This window comes from Nycticebus coucang, chromosome 24 (assembly GCF_027406575.1).
Source record: "Nycticebus coucang isolate mNycCou1 chromosome 24, mNycCou1.pri, whole genome shotgun sequence".
NCBI classification, from domain to species: domain Eukaryota; kingdom Metazoa; phylum Chordata; class Mammalia; order Primates; family Lorisidae; genus Nycticebus; species Nycticebus coucang.
The window spans coordinates 32,182,891-32,196,513 of record NC_069803.1 but is presented as its reverse complement, the minus strand read 5'-3'; the positions used below and the strand labels follow the sequence as shown (position 1 = coordinate 32,196,513).

General features: G+C 37.6%; 1 protein-coding gene across 1 annotated transcript in view; it reads right to left on the bottom strand.

Moving 5' to 3' along the window:
- ADAM2 (ADAM metallopeptidase domain 2) overlaps nucleotides 1-13,623 on the bottom strand; it is a 92,896-nt gene that overhangs the window by 49,919 nt on the left and 29,354 nt on the right. The window contains exon 2 of the mRNA XM_053578751.1: nucleotides 5,358-5,436. Within this exon, the coding sequence (XP_053434726.1) occupies nucleotides 5,358-5,436 (79 nt within the window). The remainder of the gene's footprint in view (nucleotides 1-5,357; nucleotides 5,437-13,623) is intronic.

Sequence of the window (13,623 nt, the reverse complement as noted above, 5' to 3'; positions counted from 1 at the left end):
AGCTCTGAGCTGGAGGGCTTTTGCCGCTGGAAGAGCAGGATGTTGGCATTTCTTAACCGTATATTTAGATACGTAGTTCTGAGACTAAATTAAGGACCAGTGTGTTCAAACAGGAGCTCCTTTAGCTTTCTGTAGGAATCAACATGGAACAGAATACACACTTGAGCACAGCCTTGCTCAGTCGCCCCTGCCCTGGTTCAAAGTGAGTAATATCGTGCCAGGAGAAGCAGGCTAAGATGTCTAGAGATTGCCCACCCCACGGACGTGAGGGTGCTGCTCCAAATGAAATACATCACTGCTCCCACTGCAAGTTTGTTTTAGTCCGTTCAGGCAGCTACAAAAAATGTCAGGTACCATGTGTCTTAAACAATAAACATGTATTTCTTATAGTTCTGGGGGCTAAGTCCAGGATCAAGGTATTAGCACATTGTATCTGGCGAGAGCCCTCTTCCTAGTTTGCAGACATCCACCTTACTGCTGGGTACTCACTGGTCCAGCGAGAAAGCACTGCTTTCTTATCTCTTCTCATAAGGATGCTACTTTCATTCACGTGAGCCCCACTCTCATCACTTAATTATTTCCCAAAGGCCCCACCTCCACAAACCATCACTTTGGGTATTAGGGCTTCAGCATATACATTTTGGGGTCATAACCGAGCAGCCTGAACATTGCACCACACTTCTGGGCAAGAGATTTTGCCTAGTGTGAGAAGCAGGTTGTAAAACAAATAGTACCTGATCTCTTTTCAGATGAACTGATTTTATCTGCAACACAGCACAGAGAAATTCAAGCCTAAGGGCACGTTCAAAATTGGTGGAGATTGTGGTAGGGAACAATTGGTAGAAGATTCGAGAATCCAGGGAGCGTACAGGCTCTACTATATGTGCCTGGCTAAATTGTGGGAGGCTGGTAGAAAGCATGTGTCTGGGAGGAGATACCTCCAGGTCAGAAGAAATATCAAACACTGACCTAGGAAAGTCCCAGGAAGGCTGGAGGCAGTACTCAGACTAGTTAAAATATGTTGTCTAAAATTTTCATTTTCCAAAAAGGAGGGACAAGAAATGTCAAGAAACAAAGTATAAGCTATACATTGAAAAAAAAAAAAAAAAAGAAAAGTCAGATGAAAGAAATATCCTGTATGCTGGAAACTGAATGTTGAGTCCCCTAAAAATCATTTCTTGGACTCGTAATCCCTAGTAGGAGATGTAGGGCCTTTGAGAGGTGATTAGGTTATGAAGGCAGAGATCTCATGAATGAGATTAATACCCACATTATAAGGGGCTGAAGAAGCCCAGAAACCAAATTCTCCCTTTTCCGAGTGAGAAAACAAATGTCCGTGAACTATAAAGTGGGTCCTTACCAGACAATGAGTCTGCCACTATTTTGAGCTTGGATTTCTTAGTCTCTACAACTGTGAGGAATGCATTTCTGTGGTTTATAAGACACACAATCTATAGTAATTTGTTGCGGCAGGCCAAAGAGGCTAAGGCATTGTGAGACTGACAAGATACTGGATTTAACAGAACAAGAATTCAAAGTATCCTTTATAACTACGTTCAAAGGATTTTTGGAAAGAAAACCCATAATTAAAAAGCATAAATGAAGATGTTAAATGGAGAATATCTGTACAAAGACAAAGTGTATTTAAAGAGAAAATCTGGAGTTGAAAGGTACAATAACTGAAATGAAAACCTCACTAGAGTGTATTTGAAATGCTAGAAGAAAGAATTGGCAAGGAGGGTAGAGAAATGGTGAGTAAAAATGAAGAGTCTTGGGCGGCACCTGTGGCTCAAAGGAGTAGGGCGCCAGCCCCATATACCGGAGGTGGCGGGTTCAAACCCTGCCCTGGGCCAAAAACTGCAAAAAAAAAAAAAAGTTAAAAATGAAGACTCTAACGAAATTGTAGGACACCATTGAAAGCCCCAACATGCACTACACAAGCAGTATTAAATCAGAGAAAGGATCAGAAAAGATATTTAGAGAAAAAGTGACCAAAAACATTCTCAAATTTATTTACAAACATTAATCTGTGTATCCCAAAAGCTCCGTGATGGGAGCTTGCAAGCTAAATGATCGATGATCTCTTGCAAGCTAAATGCAAGAGATCCATAGACCTGTTATTGTAAAAACACTGTAAGCCAAAGATAAGGAAAAATACCTTGAAAGCAACAGAAGAAATAAAAGCTCACAATAGAAAAGGAAACTCTAATTAAAGATTGACAACTGACTTCTACAAAGAAACAACAAATTTTAAGGGGCACTTGGCTAACAGAGTCAAAGACCACAAAACAAAAAAAACAAAAGGCAAAAAGAAAAAAAAAAAAGAAATCTTATATCCAGTAAAGTATATTTAAAAATGAAAGCAAAATCAAGACATTTAATACAAACAAAAACTGAGAGAATTTGTTTTTAGCTGCTCTGCCTTTCAAATGGTATTTAAGCCCAGTCTTTAGGCTGAAAGTGGGACTTTCCTTGGTTTGTGCTGGTGTTTACCAAGTCTTCTTTCAATACAAAGAACTCCCTTTAATGTTTCTTACAAAGTAGGCCTTGTGGTGAAAAAGTCCCTCAGGTTTGTTTGTCCAGGGAAATCTTTACTTCTCTCTCAATATTAAAGACAGTTTTGTTGGATATTGTTGTTTATGTTTTTTTCTCTTTTTAATTTCAGCCTTTTGAATATACCCCATTCTACTCTCTTCTGGTCTACAAGGTTTCGGCTGAAAAATATGAATGTCCATTTACTTGTTCCCTAGATTTGGGGAGTTACATTTCTAAAAAATAAAAATAAAAATAAATAAATTTTCTGCCCCTTTCTCACTTTCTCCCAGAATTTCCATAATGTTTATTGGTTTATTGCATGATTTCCCATAAGTCCCGTAGACTTTCTGCATTCTTTTTCATTTTTTTTTCTTTTTGTTCCTTTGATTGGAAAATTTAAAAAGACTAAGGGCGCGCACCTGTGGCTCAAAGGAGTAGGGCGCCGTCCCCATATGCTAGAGGTGGAAGGTTCAAACTCAGCCCCAGCCAAAAACTGCAAAAAAAAACCAACAAAGACCTACTGTTATATTTGCTGATTCTTTCTTCTACCTAAGACTCTGCTTTTGAAGTTCTCTGTTGAAATATTCAGTTCATTCGATTTTTTTAGCTCCATAATTTCTGTTTGGTTTCTCACTGTGGCTTCCACTTTTTTTTTTTTTTTCAGTTTTTTGGCCAGGGCTGGGTTTGAACCCACCACCTCCAGTATGTGGGGCTGGCACCCTGCTCCTTGAGCCACAGGTGCTGCCCTGTGGCTTCCACTTTTTATTTAACTTCTTATTTTATTGGTGGGTTTTTAAATGTTGGTTAGTTGTTTATCTGTATTCTCTTACAGCTTATTGACCTTCTTTAAGTGATAATAACTTTTAATTCTCCGTCAAGTATTTCATGGATCTCTTGTTTCTATAGAGCCAGTTGCTGGAGTTTCCTTTTTTTTGTTTTTTTGTTGGTGTCATTCTTTCTTACCCTTCACAGTTCCTGCATTGGTATCTGTGTATCTGAAGTAACAGTTACTTCCTTCGAGTCTTTAGAGACTAGTTTCAGCAATGGGGGGACCTTCACTGGTCATCCCAGTCACAGATTTTGTGCCAGTAGGCTGGCAGAGTCCACAGCCAATTTGCCTGGTCAGGTCTGTGGACAGACTAGCTAGTGGGATCCCCGTGCAGGACGATCAGACACATAGGCAGGTGGTGTTGGGACTCTGCCCATGAACAGTCAGGGCTGGGGCATGGTCTGTGGGCCAGAGTCTGCCCGTGAACAGTCAGGGCTGGGGCATGGTCTGTGGGCCAGAGTCTGCCCGTGAACAGTCAGGGCTGGGGCATGGTCTGTGGGCCAGAGTCTGCCCGTGAACAGTCAGGGCTGGGGCATGGTCTGTGGGTGAGACTCTCTCTGCCCACGTGCAGTCAGGGCTGGAGCACAGTCTGTGAGTGAGACTCTGTCCGTGAACAGTCAGAGCTGGAGCACGGTCTGTGGGTGGTCTGGAGGAACTGGTTCCAGGATTGCAGGTGAGAACGACTGCTTCAGGGACTTCTTTTGGTTCCATGGTTGGGATGGATACCCACCACCAGGGGTGTAGGCAGACATGGCTCCTGTCATGTACACAGCCAGATGGGACTGCCTCTGGGTCCCTAATCAAACAAGCCTGTCTATGGGTCTTGTCTGAATTTGGGGCTGAAGCTGGAAATGTAGGCAGACAGAGGTACTTATGGAGCTGCAGTCCGATTCACACAGTGGGCATGATTCCTGCCCATTTCCCTGGGTGGCAGTAGCAGCCCCCACATTCATGTCAGAGTGGGGCTGGAGCCCACCTGCTTTCGGTTTGGCAGCCAGGTCCACAGTCAGTGAACCTCCTCCTGGGGGCATGAGCCTATTTTCTCAGAGACACTTCCCTGGTGCTGGGCACAGTCAGATTGTCACAACCTCCTTCATGGATCTTGTAGCTCTCACAAAGATACTTTTTTCCACGAATATTTGCCAGATCGAGGTATTTGTGGAAAGACAGGAGCTTGAGAATTTCTATCCCTCCATCTTACTGATGTCACTCTCCATCCACCACAGAAATATTTTTTAATTCCATCAAAATATTTTCATTTATAAATTTCTCACGGAATTTTTATTGAGTTTTGCTTCATAGTTTATTTTCCTACTTTGATACCTAAATTTTCAATTTATCCCATGTTCCAAAAACCATTTTCTGCTCAATAGGCCTAGATTTCTATTTCCATCTTATTTTATAATTTTGTGTAAAATATTTCTGCTTCTATTTTCAACACCAATTATAGGTCATTACTTTATAAAACGAAAGTATTAGTGTCTTTAACATTTAGGCATGGGTAATCCACTCCCTGCTCTCTCTATTTTTTTTTTTACAACAAATTACATTGTTAAATGAAGTGCCACATGTTTGAAATATATGAAAATTTCATATACTCCATTAAATGTGTGTGAAATTACATGTGTGCTTTTTTGGTCATTCAATCTCTTTCAGAGAAGACTTTGGAGTCTCCTTTTATTCCAAGCTTTGGCCTTCCTAATTCAAATCATGCTTTTTTCCACCATATTTCACATTTTCCACCTCGGTTGTCTCAGGCATATAAGCACATACATTTACAGAACCACAAACAAAAAGTTTAGAAACATCACAATTTTATCTTGTTTGGTTAATCATCTACTTAACGTGGTTAACTTTCTATATAACAAAAAGAAATGATTGGATTCATACCAAAACAAAACATGACCCCAACCCTTTGTATCCCAATAACACATAAATAAGGTGATCTCGGAAGGTCACAAGACAAACGTCAACAGGCAATAAGAAAACATACCTGAAATTTTTCCTCAACAGGCTTCATAACTTCTGTGTTATTATAACCATAAACTCTAAAATTTCTAGGTAAAAAAGTTCTGTAAAAAAAAAAAAAGATTGAAAAGTATTTAATGGACAAATTTATTCATTAAACTTTTGTTCTGATAAAGATATTTCCTGTATTCATTAAAGACAGGTCGGTTGGCATAAAGAGAGAGGGAGAGAAACAGATTTTTTGACTATATGGATTATGTTTTAAATTTTACTTAAAACTTCTAGTTGTGAGATCTCGCTAAACTCACTCTACGGTCGCACTGTTTTTCAAACACAAAAGGCAAACTTTTACCTTTTAGTATTTGTGCCAGTAACCCTCTTTCTGGGGCCTTGTAGCTCAGTCTCTCATCAACTTCAAGACTTTATTTGTGTATCAACACCTCCGTGAGCTTATCTTGGCAAATAGTTTAAGAATTTACCTTTTTTAAATTACCAAAGCATAGGATTTCTAAACCACACTCTCAATTTGGTCCATACTTTTGCCCAACTATATATCGCTTTCTAATATTCTTCCTACTTATTTATTTTACCGTTATTAGTCTCATCTTGGTACAGAGTTCCCCCGCTTAGGGCTGAACAGAGGTCTCCCATTTTCCTGGGCCTGAGCAGAAAATAATTAAGAAAGGAAGACTGACAGTTGGGCGCTGGTGCCGCACACAGCCCAGGCCTGACAGTCTGCTGAGAGTGAAGATAGTGTCGCCCTGTTGTACCGTAAACTGTTGGTCAAGTTGAAACTAACCAGCTACCAAATACACTTGATACAGGCTGGTAGGGCTTGAGGAAGACTGATAACAATTACACCACCAGCGGGGACTACCCAACAGCACTTCATTTGTCCAATCCCTGGTATTACACACTTTATTCTCATCTGTTGCACGTAAAATGTAAAAACAATGAAATATTTGCATTTTATTTTCCACTGGTAAGACAGGATTTTATTAGACAGAAAGGAATACAGAAACATAAAAAGGTAGCAGAGCTTCTGGCAAAGGGGAAGACCCAAGTCGGAAGTCTCGAAATATTTGCCTTTTACTTGTACTATAGATTTGTCCACACGTATCTAAAATTTTCAATTTATAACATTTTGTTTATTGTTGCTTTATTAATATTTTGCAATCATGTCTTGAATTTTTGAGCCAAGAGTTATTTCTTGACCACTATTGAATTTACAAATAGCTGGTGCTCCTTTGATTAAGCATTTGTAATTATTTTTAATTTTATTTTTCTAGCCATCAAGAATGTGGTTACTGGCAGTGACTGTGGCTCAGTGGGTAGGGCGCCGGCCCCATATACTGAGGGTGACAGGTTCAAACCTGGCCCCCGCCAAACTGCAACAAAAAAATAGTCAGGTGTTGTGGCAGGCGCCTGTAGTCCCAGCTACTTGGGAGGTTGAGGCAGGAGAATCGCCTAAGCCCAGGAGTTGGAGGTTGCTGTGAGCTGTGTGAGGCCGCCGCACTCTACCGAGGGCAATAAAGTGAGACTCTGTCTCTACCAAAAAAAAAAAAAAAGAATGTAATTACCAGGGGTCCTCAAACTCCACATGAGACGGTGTGATAGTATTTGTTCCCGTTTTGTTTTTTTACTTCGAAATAAGATATGCGCAGTGTGCATAGGAATTTGTTCATATTTTTTTCAAACTATAGTCTGGCCCTCTAATGGTCTGAGGGACAATGAACTGGCCCCCTGTTTAAAAAGTTTGAGGACCTCTGGTGGTTACTATTCAGAAAAACAAATTTTTTCTAATATATGATTATTTTTATTTATATTCCTTTTGGCTGCTCATGTGTAAGAAAAGAACCACACTACTTGTAAGGTATGAAATATATGATTTGGAAATCAAATCACCACTGATTTCACTGCAAATCTATACCTTTTTTTCTACTCTAAAAAAGACATTAGCTTAAGAAATCTTCTGTGATTGTATTTTAATTCAGGTCTTCCTATATAATTTACATATTTCAATCTCTAATAAACATCATCATAAATCTCTGTCTGTGATGCTAAAAGTTATTAATAGGGTGCATTGGTCCAGATCACTTGGCATTCTAAAGTAGTACCTGTTTATGGGATTCTGTCTGGATTTTCCTTATGTATATTACAAAAAACGTGGGATTTCTCTTTTAGAGGAAGAAGTGCTTTTGAGTCAATTTTTGATATGTTTCTTTAAACTACATGTGTATATGGAAAATATTCTCTAAAAATTATTAGGTATGAAACGTTAGGATTGCAGCTGGGAATTCTAGGAATGACACATTCTCAGATGTATTTCTTATTTTTGTATTGGTTTGAAAGCTTCACTTATAGGCTTCTGTATTTCATTATTTTTGGAAGTCTATTCTTATCACTTAAAAGTGGAGCATTTAAATTTTGATTTGTCTTTATTCCTTAGTATATGTGCTTGTTTTTCCCAAATTCATCAGCTGGCATGGGGTTAAGTTTGGCTAATTATCATTGTAATTCAAGTCCTAATACATTGTGGTAGGATTGATTAACTACAAATTTTTTGTATTATTAGACATTAGCGTGTCTGTTGTCTCACATAACAAGAATCTACTATGATCTTTAAAATATTAGTTGAAGAAAAGGGAATTTAAAATTTATGGCCATATTCGTGTTTTAAGAGAGATAAAATTATCAAAAGTTGTCTTCCAAGAAAGCTCTTAGATCACCAAATAGAAATGTGGTGTTACCCAAGAATGGAGAAGCATGAATCCTATGTACTCAATTTTGATATGAGGACAATTAATGACAATTATGGTTATGGCGGGGGAAGCAGAAAGAGGGAAGGAGGGAGGGGGGTGGGGCCTTGGTGTGTGTCACACTTTATGGGGGCAAGACATGATTGCAAGAGGGACTTTACCTAACAATTGCAATCAGTGTAACCTGGCTTATTGTACCCTCAATGAATCCCCAACAATAAAAAAAAAAAAAAAAAAAAAAAGAAATGTGGTGTTACCGGAAACCACAAAGATGGGATCATATACTACAGATTCAGGTTGTAGAAATAAACCACACATATTTAAAAGGCTTTTTAAAGCATAAAATAAGAAACATGTGAAAAGTGAGTAGCAAATGATTACATTCTGGATAATTACACACAATAATTTAAAAAATAGAACAAAGACAGTTGATAAAATAATTAGGATCACCTACTTTTGCATTAGGTTCAGAATAAGTGTTTGCCCTTGAATTATAATTTTGTAGGATACCTGACAAAAGAATACATTAAAAATGGAAAGAGGAAAAAATGTTAGAATAACCATTTTACATAATGATAATTACGTTGTAAAACACTTAATACAATAAAAGAAAATTTATAATTTAATGTTGATTTATCTCAATGAATTTTGATATTAAAACATCATCTTTTGTAATAAAAATAATGGATGAAAGAAATAATTTGTGTGATTTCTTATTTGTTAATTTTTAAATTTACCCAATAGAACCTACTGTTACAAATAAATGGTTTTTCATCCAATAATTTTGTTAGCTTAACAAAGACTGAGGCCACAGCAAAACTTGTGCCTAAAACAGAATATAACTAAATTACTCAATAAATATACATATATAAAGAGCGAGGTATTGATAGCACATAAAATAAAATATTGAAAGGTTTCATGACATTTGTTCCAATGCCCATTGATCAGAAAATAGTGTCTGACATATGGACAGTTTAGTCTCTCATAGGTCAGTTTGTGGAGTTTTGGCATCTTTGCATTTTTGGGTCTTCCAGTCCATGAACATGAAATTCCTCCATTCATTAAGACATTTATTTTATTTCACCTTGTTTTATTTTCTTTAATGAGGAGGTTTTGATTCCTTCATTAGATTTATTTGCATTTAGAATTTTTTTTTTTTTTTTGCATTTAGAATTTTATGTACTGGAAATTATATCTTTTTAAAATGATGTTTCATAGTCTTCATTTGCCAGAATAGAAATACACCTGATTTTTGTATTTAACCTTGTAACTTTGTATTAACCTTGTTTTCAGAGAATTTTCTCAATTATTGTTTCAATTCTAACTATATCTGATTTATTTTGAATTTTATTTTGCATGCAATCATTTCATCTGCAAATAATGATAGCGTTAGCACTTCCTGTACAGTGGTTATGCCTATGAGACATTTTTTGTGTTTTCTTACTTTATTGCATTGGTTAGCACTTCCAGGATAACGTTAAGTAGAAAAGATAATAAACAGCTTCCTTGTCTCTTTCCTGATCTTTAAAGAAAAGCTTTCAACATTTCAAGTTTACGTATATTTCTTTTTTTAATTTTCCTTAAATTTTGTATTTAATTGTTTTAGTTTGAAGTTTTTCTTTTCTTTTTTTTTTCTTTTGAGACAGAGTCTCACTTTGTGTTCTCTTGCCTCAGCTTCCCAAATAGCTGGGATTACAGACGCCCACCACAACACCTGGCTACTTTTTAGAGACAAGGTCTCGCTGTGGCTCAGGCTAGTCTCGAACTCCTGAGATCAAGCAATCCATCCACCTTGGTCCCCCAGAGTGTTAGGATTACAGGCGTGAGCCACTGCTCCAGCCTTTATGTATATTTCTTAAAAGGTGTGTTAATGCCTTTTCTAAAATAAATTTTATTGTGTATATTTAAGGTATATACCATGATGATATAATGTACGTATACATGATGAATATAGTCAAACAAATGAACACATCTCATGTAACTATGTTTTCACTCTGTTTTTTGCCTTATGGCAAAAGCAGCTATAATTTACTCATTTAGCAAAAATTCTAAATACAGCACACTATTATTAACTATAGTATCATGTTGTACATTATGCCTTTGGACTTATTTCTCTCTGTATCTAGCTATATCTACTTTTTTCATACCTACTAATAGTCTATTATTTTTTACTTATTTTTTTGCAGTTTTTGACTGGGGCTCGGCTTGAACCTGCCACCTCTGGCATATGGGGCCGGCGCCCTACTCCATTGAGCCACAGGTGTCGCCTGTCTATTATATTTTTATTTGCATTGCCTTAAAGACCATTTTTGCTTGATGAAAGGATGGCTACACAAGCCAGGTATTGTTTACCATTTCCTCTGTGTAGCTTTTCTTATTTTGTGTTCAGTCTGTTTATTTGTAAGTGAGGTAATGTCTCTTATGGTTATATTCTAAAATTCAATACAGAATGTCTTATTTTCCAATACATATAATCAATTATATTTTAATTTAATATTTAAATATATTCTATTATGATTCCCCATTAGTTGGAACTTTATGCACCCTTTCTAGTCTTTTAAAGGTTACTATTACAATTTTATATTTCGATGTGTTTTGTTATACATGTCCACCACTTTTTCACCAAATTCAGCTCATATGTCAGTTAGTGCTAGTTTCAGTTTCTACCTAGTGAAGCACATTGTTTTAATTATTTTCTCCTCTTTTAATCTGGAAATTATTAATATAGTATTCCTAATTTCTGAAGGATATCTTATTTAGGTAAATGATTGTAGAAACCAATTTATTTAAATCAGAAAAGAGGATTTTTTATTTCAATTTGTTCTCATTTCTGTTGCTAATTTTGAGAGGTCTACTCCTAGTATATTTATTATTTCAGTATGGATTTTTTTATTTCATTCATGATTGTCTTTAAGCCATTTTATTTGCTTTGATATTCTGCATTTCACTGATACGCGTGCGTCAAGGTGTTACTTAATTTTTATTTATTCCACCTTAGATTTCTGACACCTGATCTGAAGATTCAATTTTTTTTTTTGAGACAGAGTCTCACTTTGTTGCTTTTGGTAGAGTGGTGTGGCATCAGAGCTCACAGCAATCTCAAACTCTTGGGCTTAAGTGAGTCTCTGACCTCAGCCTCCCAAGTAGCTGGGACTACAGGTGGTCGCCACAACACCTGGCTATTGTTTTTGTTGTTGTAGTCGTCCTTGTTGTTTAGCTGGCCTGGGCCGAGTTGGAACCCGCCAGCCCTGTTACCCTAACCACTGAGCTATGGGTGCTGAGCCAACATTTAATTTTTTTAAATCATTTTGCAGTTAATATATGTTCGCTCCTTTTTTCTCTCTCCTCCAGGAATGCCAATTGTTCTATATTAAGCTTCCTATCCTACCCTCCTTATCCTCAGCCACTCACGTGTTTCATTATGTAGTCTCGTCAGCTGCCTCTACTGTACTGTTAACTCTTCACTTTTACAGTTTTACACCGTCCTTTCCACCTTTTGACGTTTCCTTCAGTTAAGTGAAAATAACTTCTAGTCTTTTTAGTTTAAATCTTCTCTTCTTATAATTTATAATTTTAATTTATTAATAATAATGATTTTAAAGAAACATTTCATGGTATATCTATAGTATTTGTTGCATCAGTAAGTATAAAAGCCTCACTGATTACAAAAATACTCTTAATTCCTTACTAAGCATCTGGCATAGTTCTATGCAACCGGGATACACTCAGTAACAAAATAATTGTAGACATTATTTCCCTTATGAATTTCATACTTGAAGATAGGTACTTTCCTTTGTTACTTTGTTTCTGGTAAATCGCTGTAAAAGTCAGGCGATTCTTGTTTGAAGACATTTCCCTCCAAATGGATTTTGTGTTTATTTCCTAGTCTAATTATTAATATTAGATTAACATTTTTGCAAAAAAACTCTTAAAATACTGTTAAAAGCCTTGTATTAAGAGTATTAAAATACTCTTAATAGCCTTTTCTATTTAAATAATTAAGTTTTTGTAAAGAGATATGCACTCCTTTAAAAAAATTTCACCTCTAATCTCTGTATTAGGGTGACGGATAAAGAGTTGCTAAGGAAATACTTGCATTTAAATTACCCAAACGCCCTCTACCCTAGTAAAAAGAAAAATTAAGGTGTGCTATCTCAAGAATTATGTCACTTCTTCAAAAATAATTCTAGGACTTGGTAAAAAAAAAAAAAAGACAAGAAGCTTTTTAATTCAAAGAAAAAAAGCAATAATCCTGAACTAAGACAAACTACACAAATAGTTTTAATCATTAACATATTTGCAATCAGGATGGAAAAATCATTTACGTAACCCATCATTAAGTCAGGCAGTCACCATCCTGTGTAAGGAAGCTCGAGGCTTACTTAGCAAAACTGTTTCTCCAAATACAGCCTGGCCAGTGACTGTGAAGAGAATTTCTAAGTGCATCAAGCCAATAATTATTCAAAGACTCCCAGAAGAAAACACTTCCAAGTGGGGACTTGGAGCTTTCCACTGTGCCATTTATTTCTATGAAACATGGTAAATCTTGGTTCATTTTCAAAAGGGCTTTTCCATTCGAGAAAAAAATGGGTATAAATAAAACATTCAGTAAGCGTATGTGGATAAAAATGGCAGGCTAACTTCTCAGGACCCAAAACACCTGAATTTACATAAACGACATAAAATAGCGAACAATGTTAGCAATTACCTGCATCTCGATCCCTTCACTTAATACGGACTGTACTTTCTCTGGAACTGTAACTTGCAAAGGGAGTCTTTCAGAATCTGCAATTTGCAAACTGTGTTATGAGTCACTTTGTAATTTCCATTATTCTATCATCTAATCCATCATCTGTGGTCCCCGCTCCTGTTCGCTAACCTTGCACATGCTCTTAATTCCCCTCTCTTCATAGGAATTGCGAGAGTTGGGCTTTCTTTGTTTGGCTCTTGTTTTTTTTTAAGGAAAGAATATTTTTTAATAGTCATACCATTCTAGGAATATTTTCCCGGGTCTACAAGCCCAAGCTCTCAGTACCGCGAGCTCAGAGAAGGGAAGTTGGGTCTCACCTTCACCAAGGCCCAAACTGCAAAGCAGGGTCTGAAACTCCAGCCCTGAGTGTCCACCTGAGCCCGGGGACCCCGCCTCTTTCCTTGGGTCCCAGGATGAACCGGAAACTCAGCTGATGTGAATTTGGGGGATAGAGCGGCGATGGGCGGGGAGCCCCTTAGGAAACCCACCTTCCCAGGGTTGTCCGCTGTAACTCACAGGCAAAGAGAAAGTAGGGCGGAGGCTCCCGAAAGGTAGGAGGGTTTCTCTACTTACGATTGCCTATCCAGAGCCCGCTGAGCGCGTCCAGGCCGCTCAGGATAAACAGGACCTGCAGCATGGCTGGGCCACCTGGGTCCCAGCGGGGATAACGACAGTTGACAGGGAGAGGGCAGTTAGGTGCGCGAGGGGACCCTGCCTGTCCTCCACCCTGCAAAAGGCAGGTGGCTGACAGCCCGGGGCGGGGGAGGGGGCTCGGAGCGCTG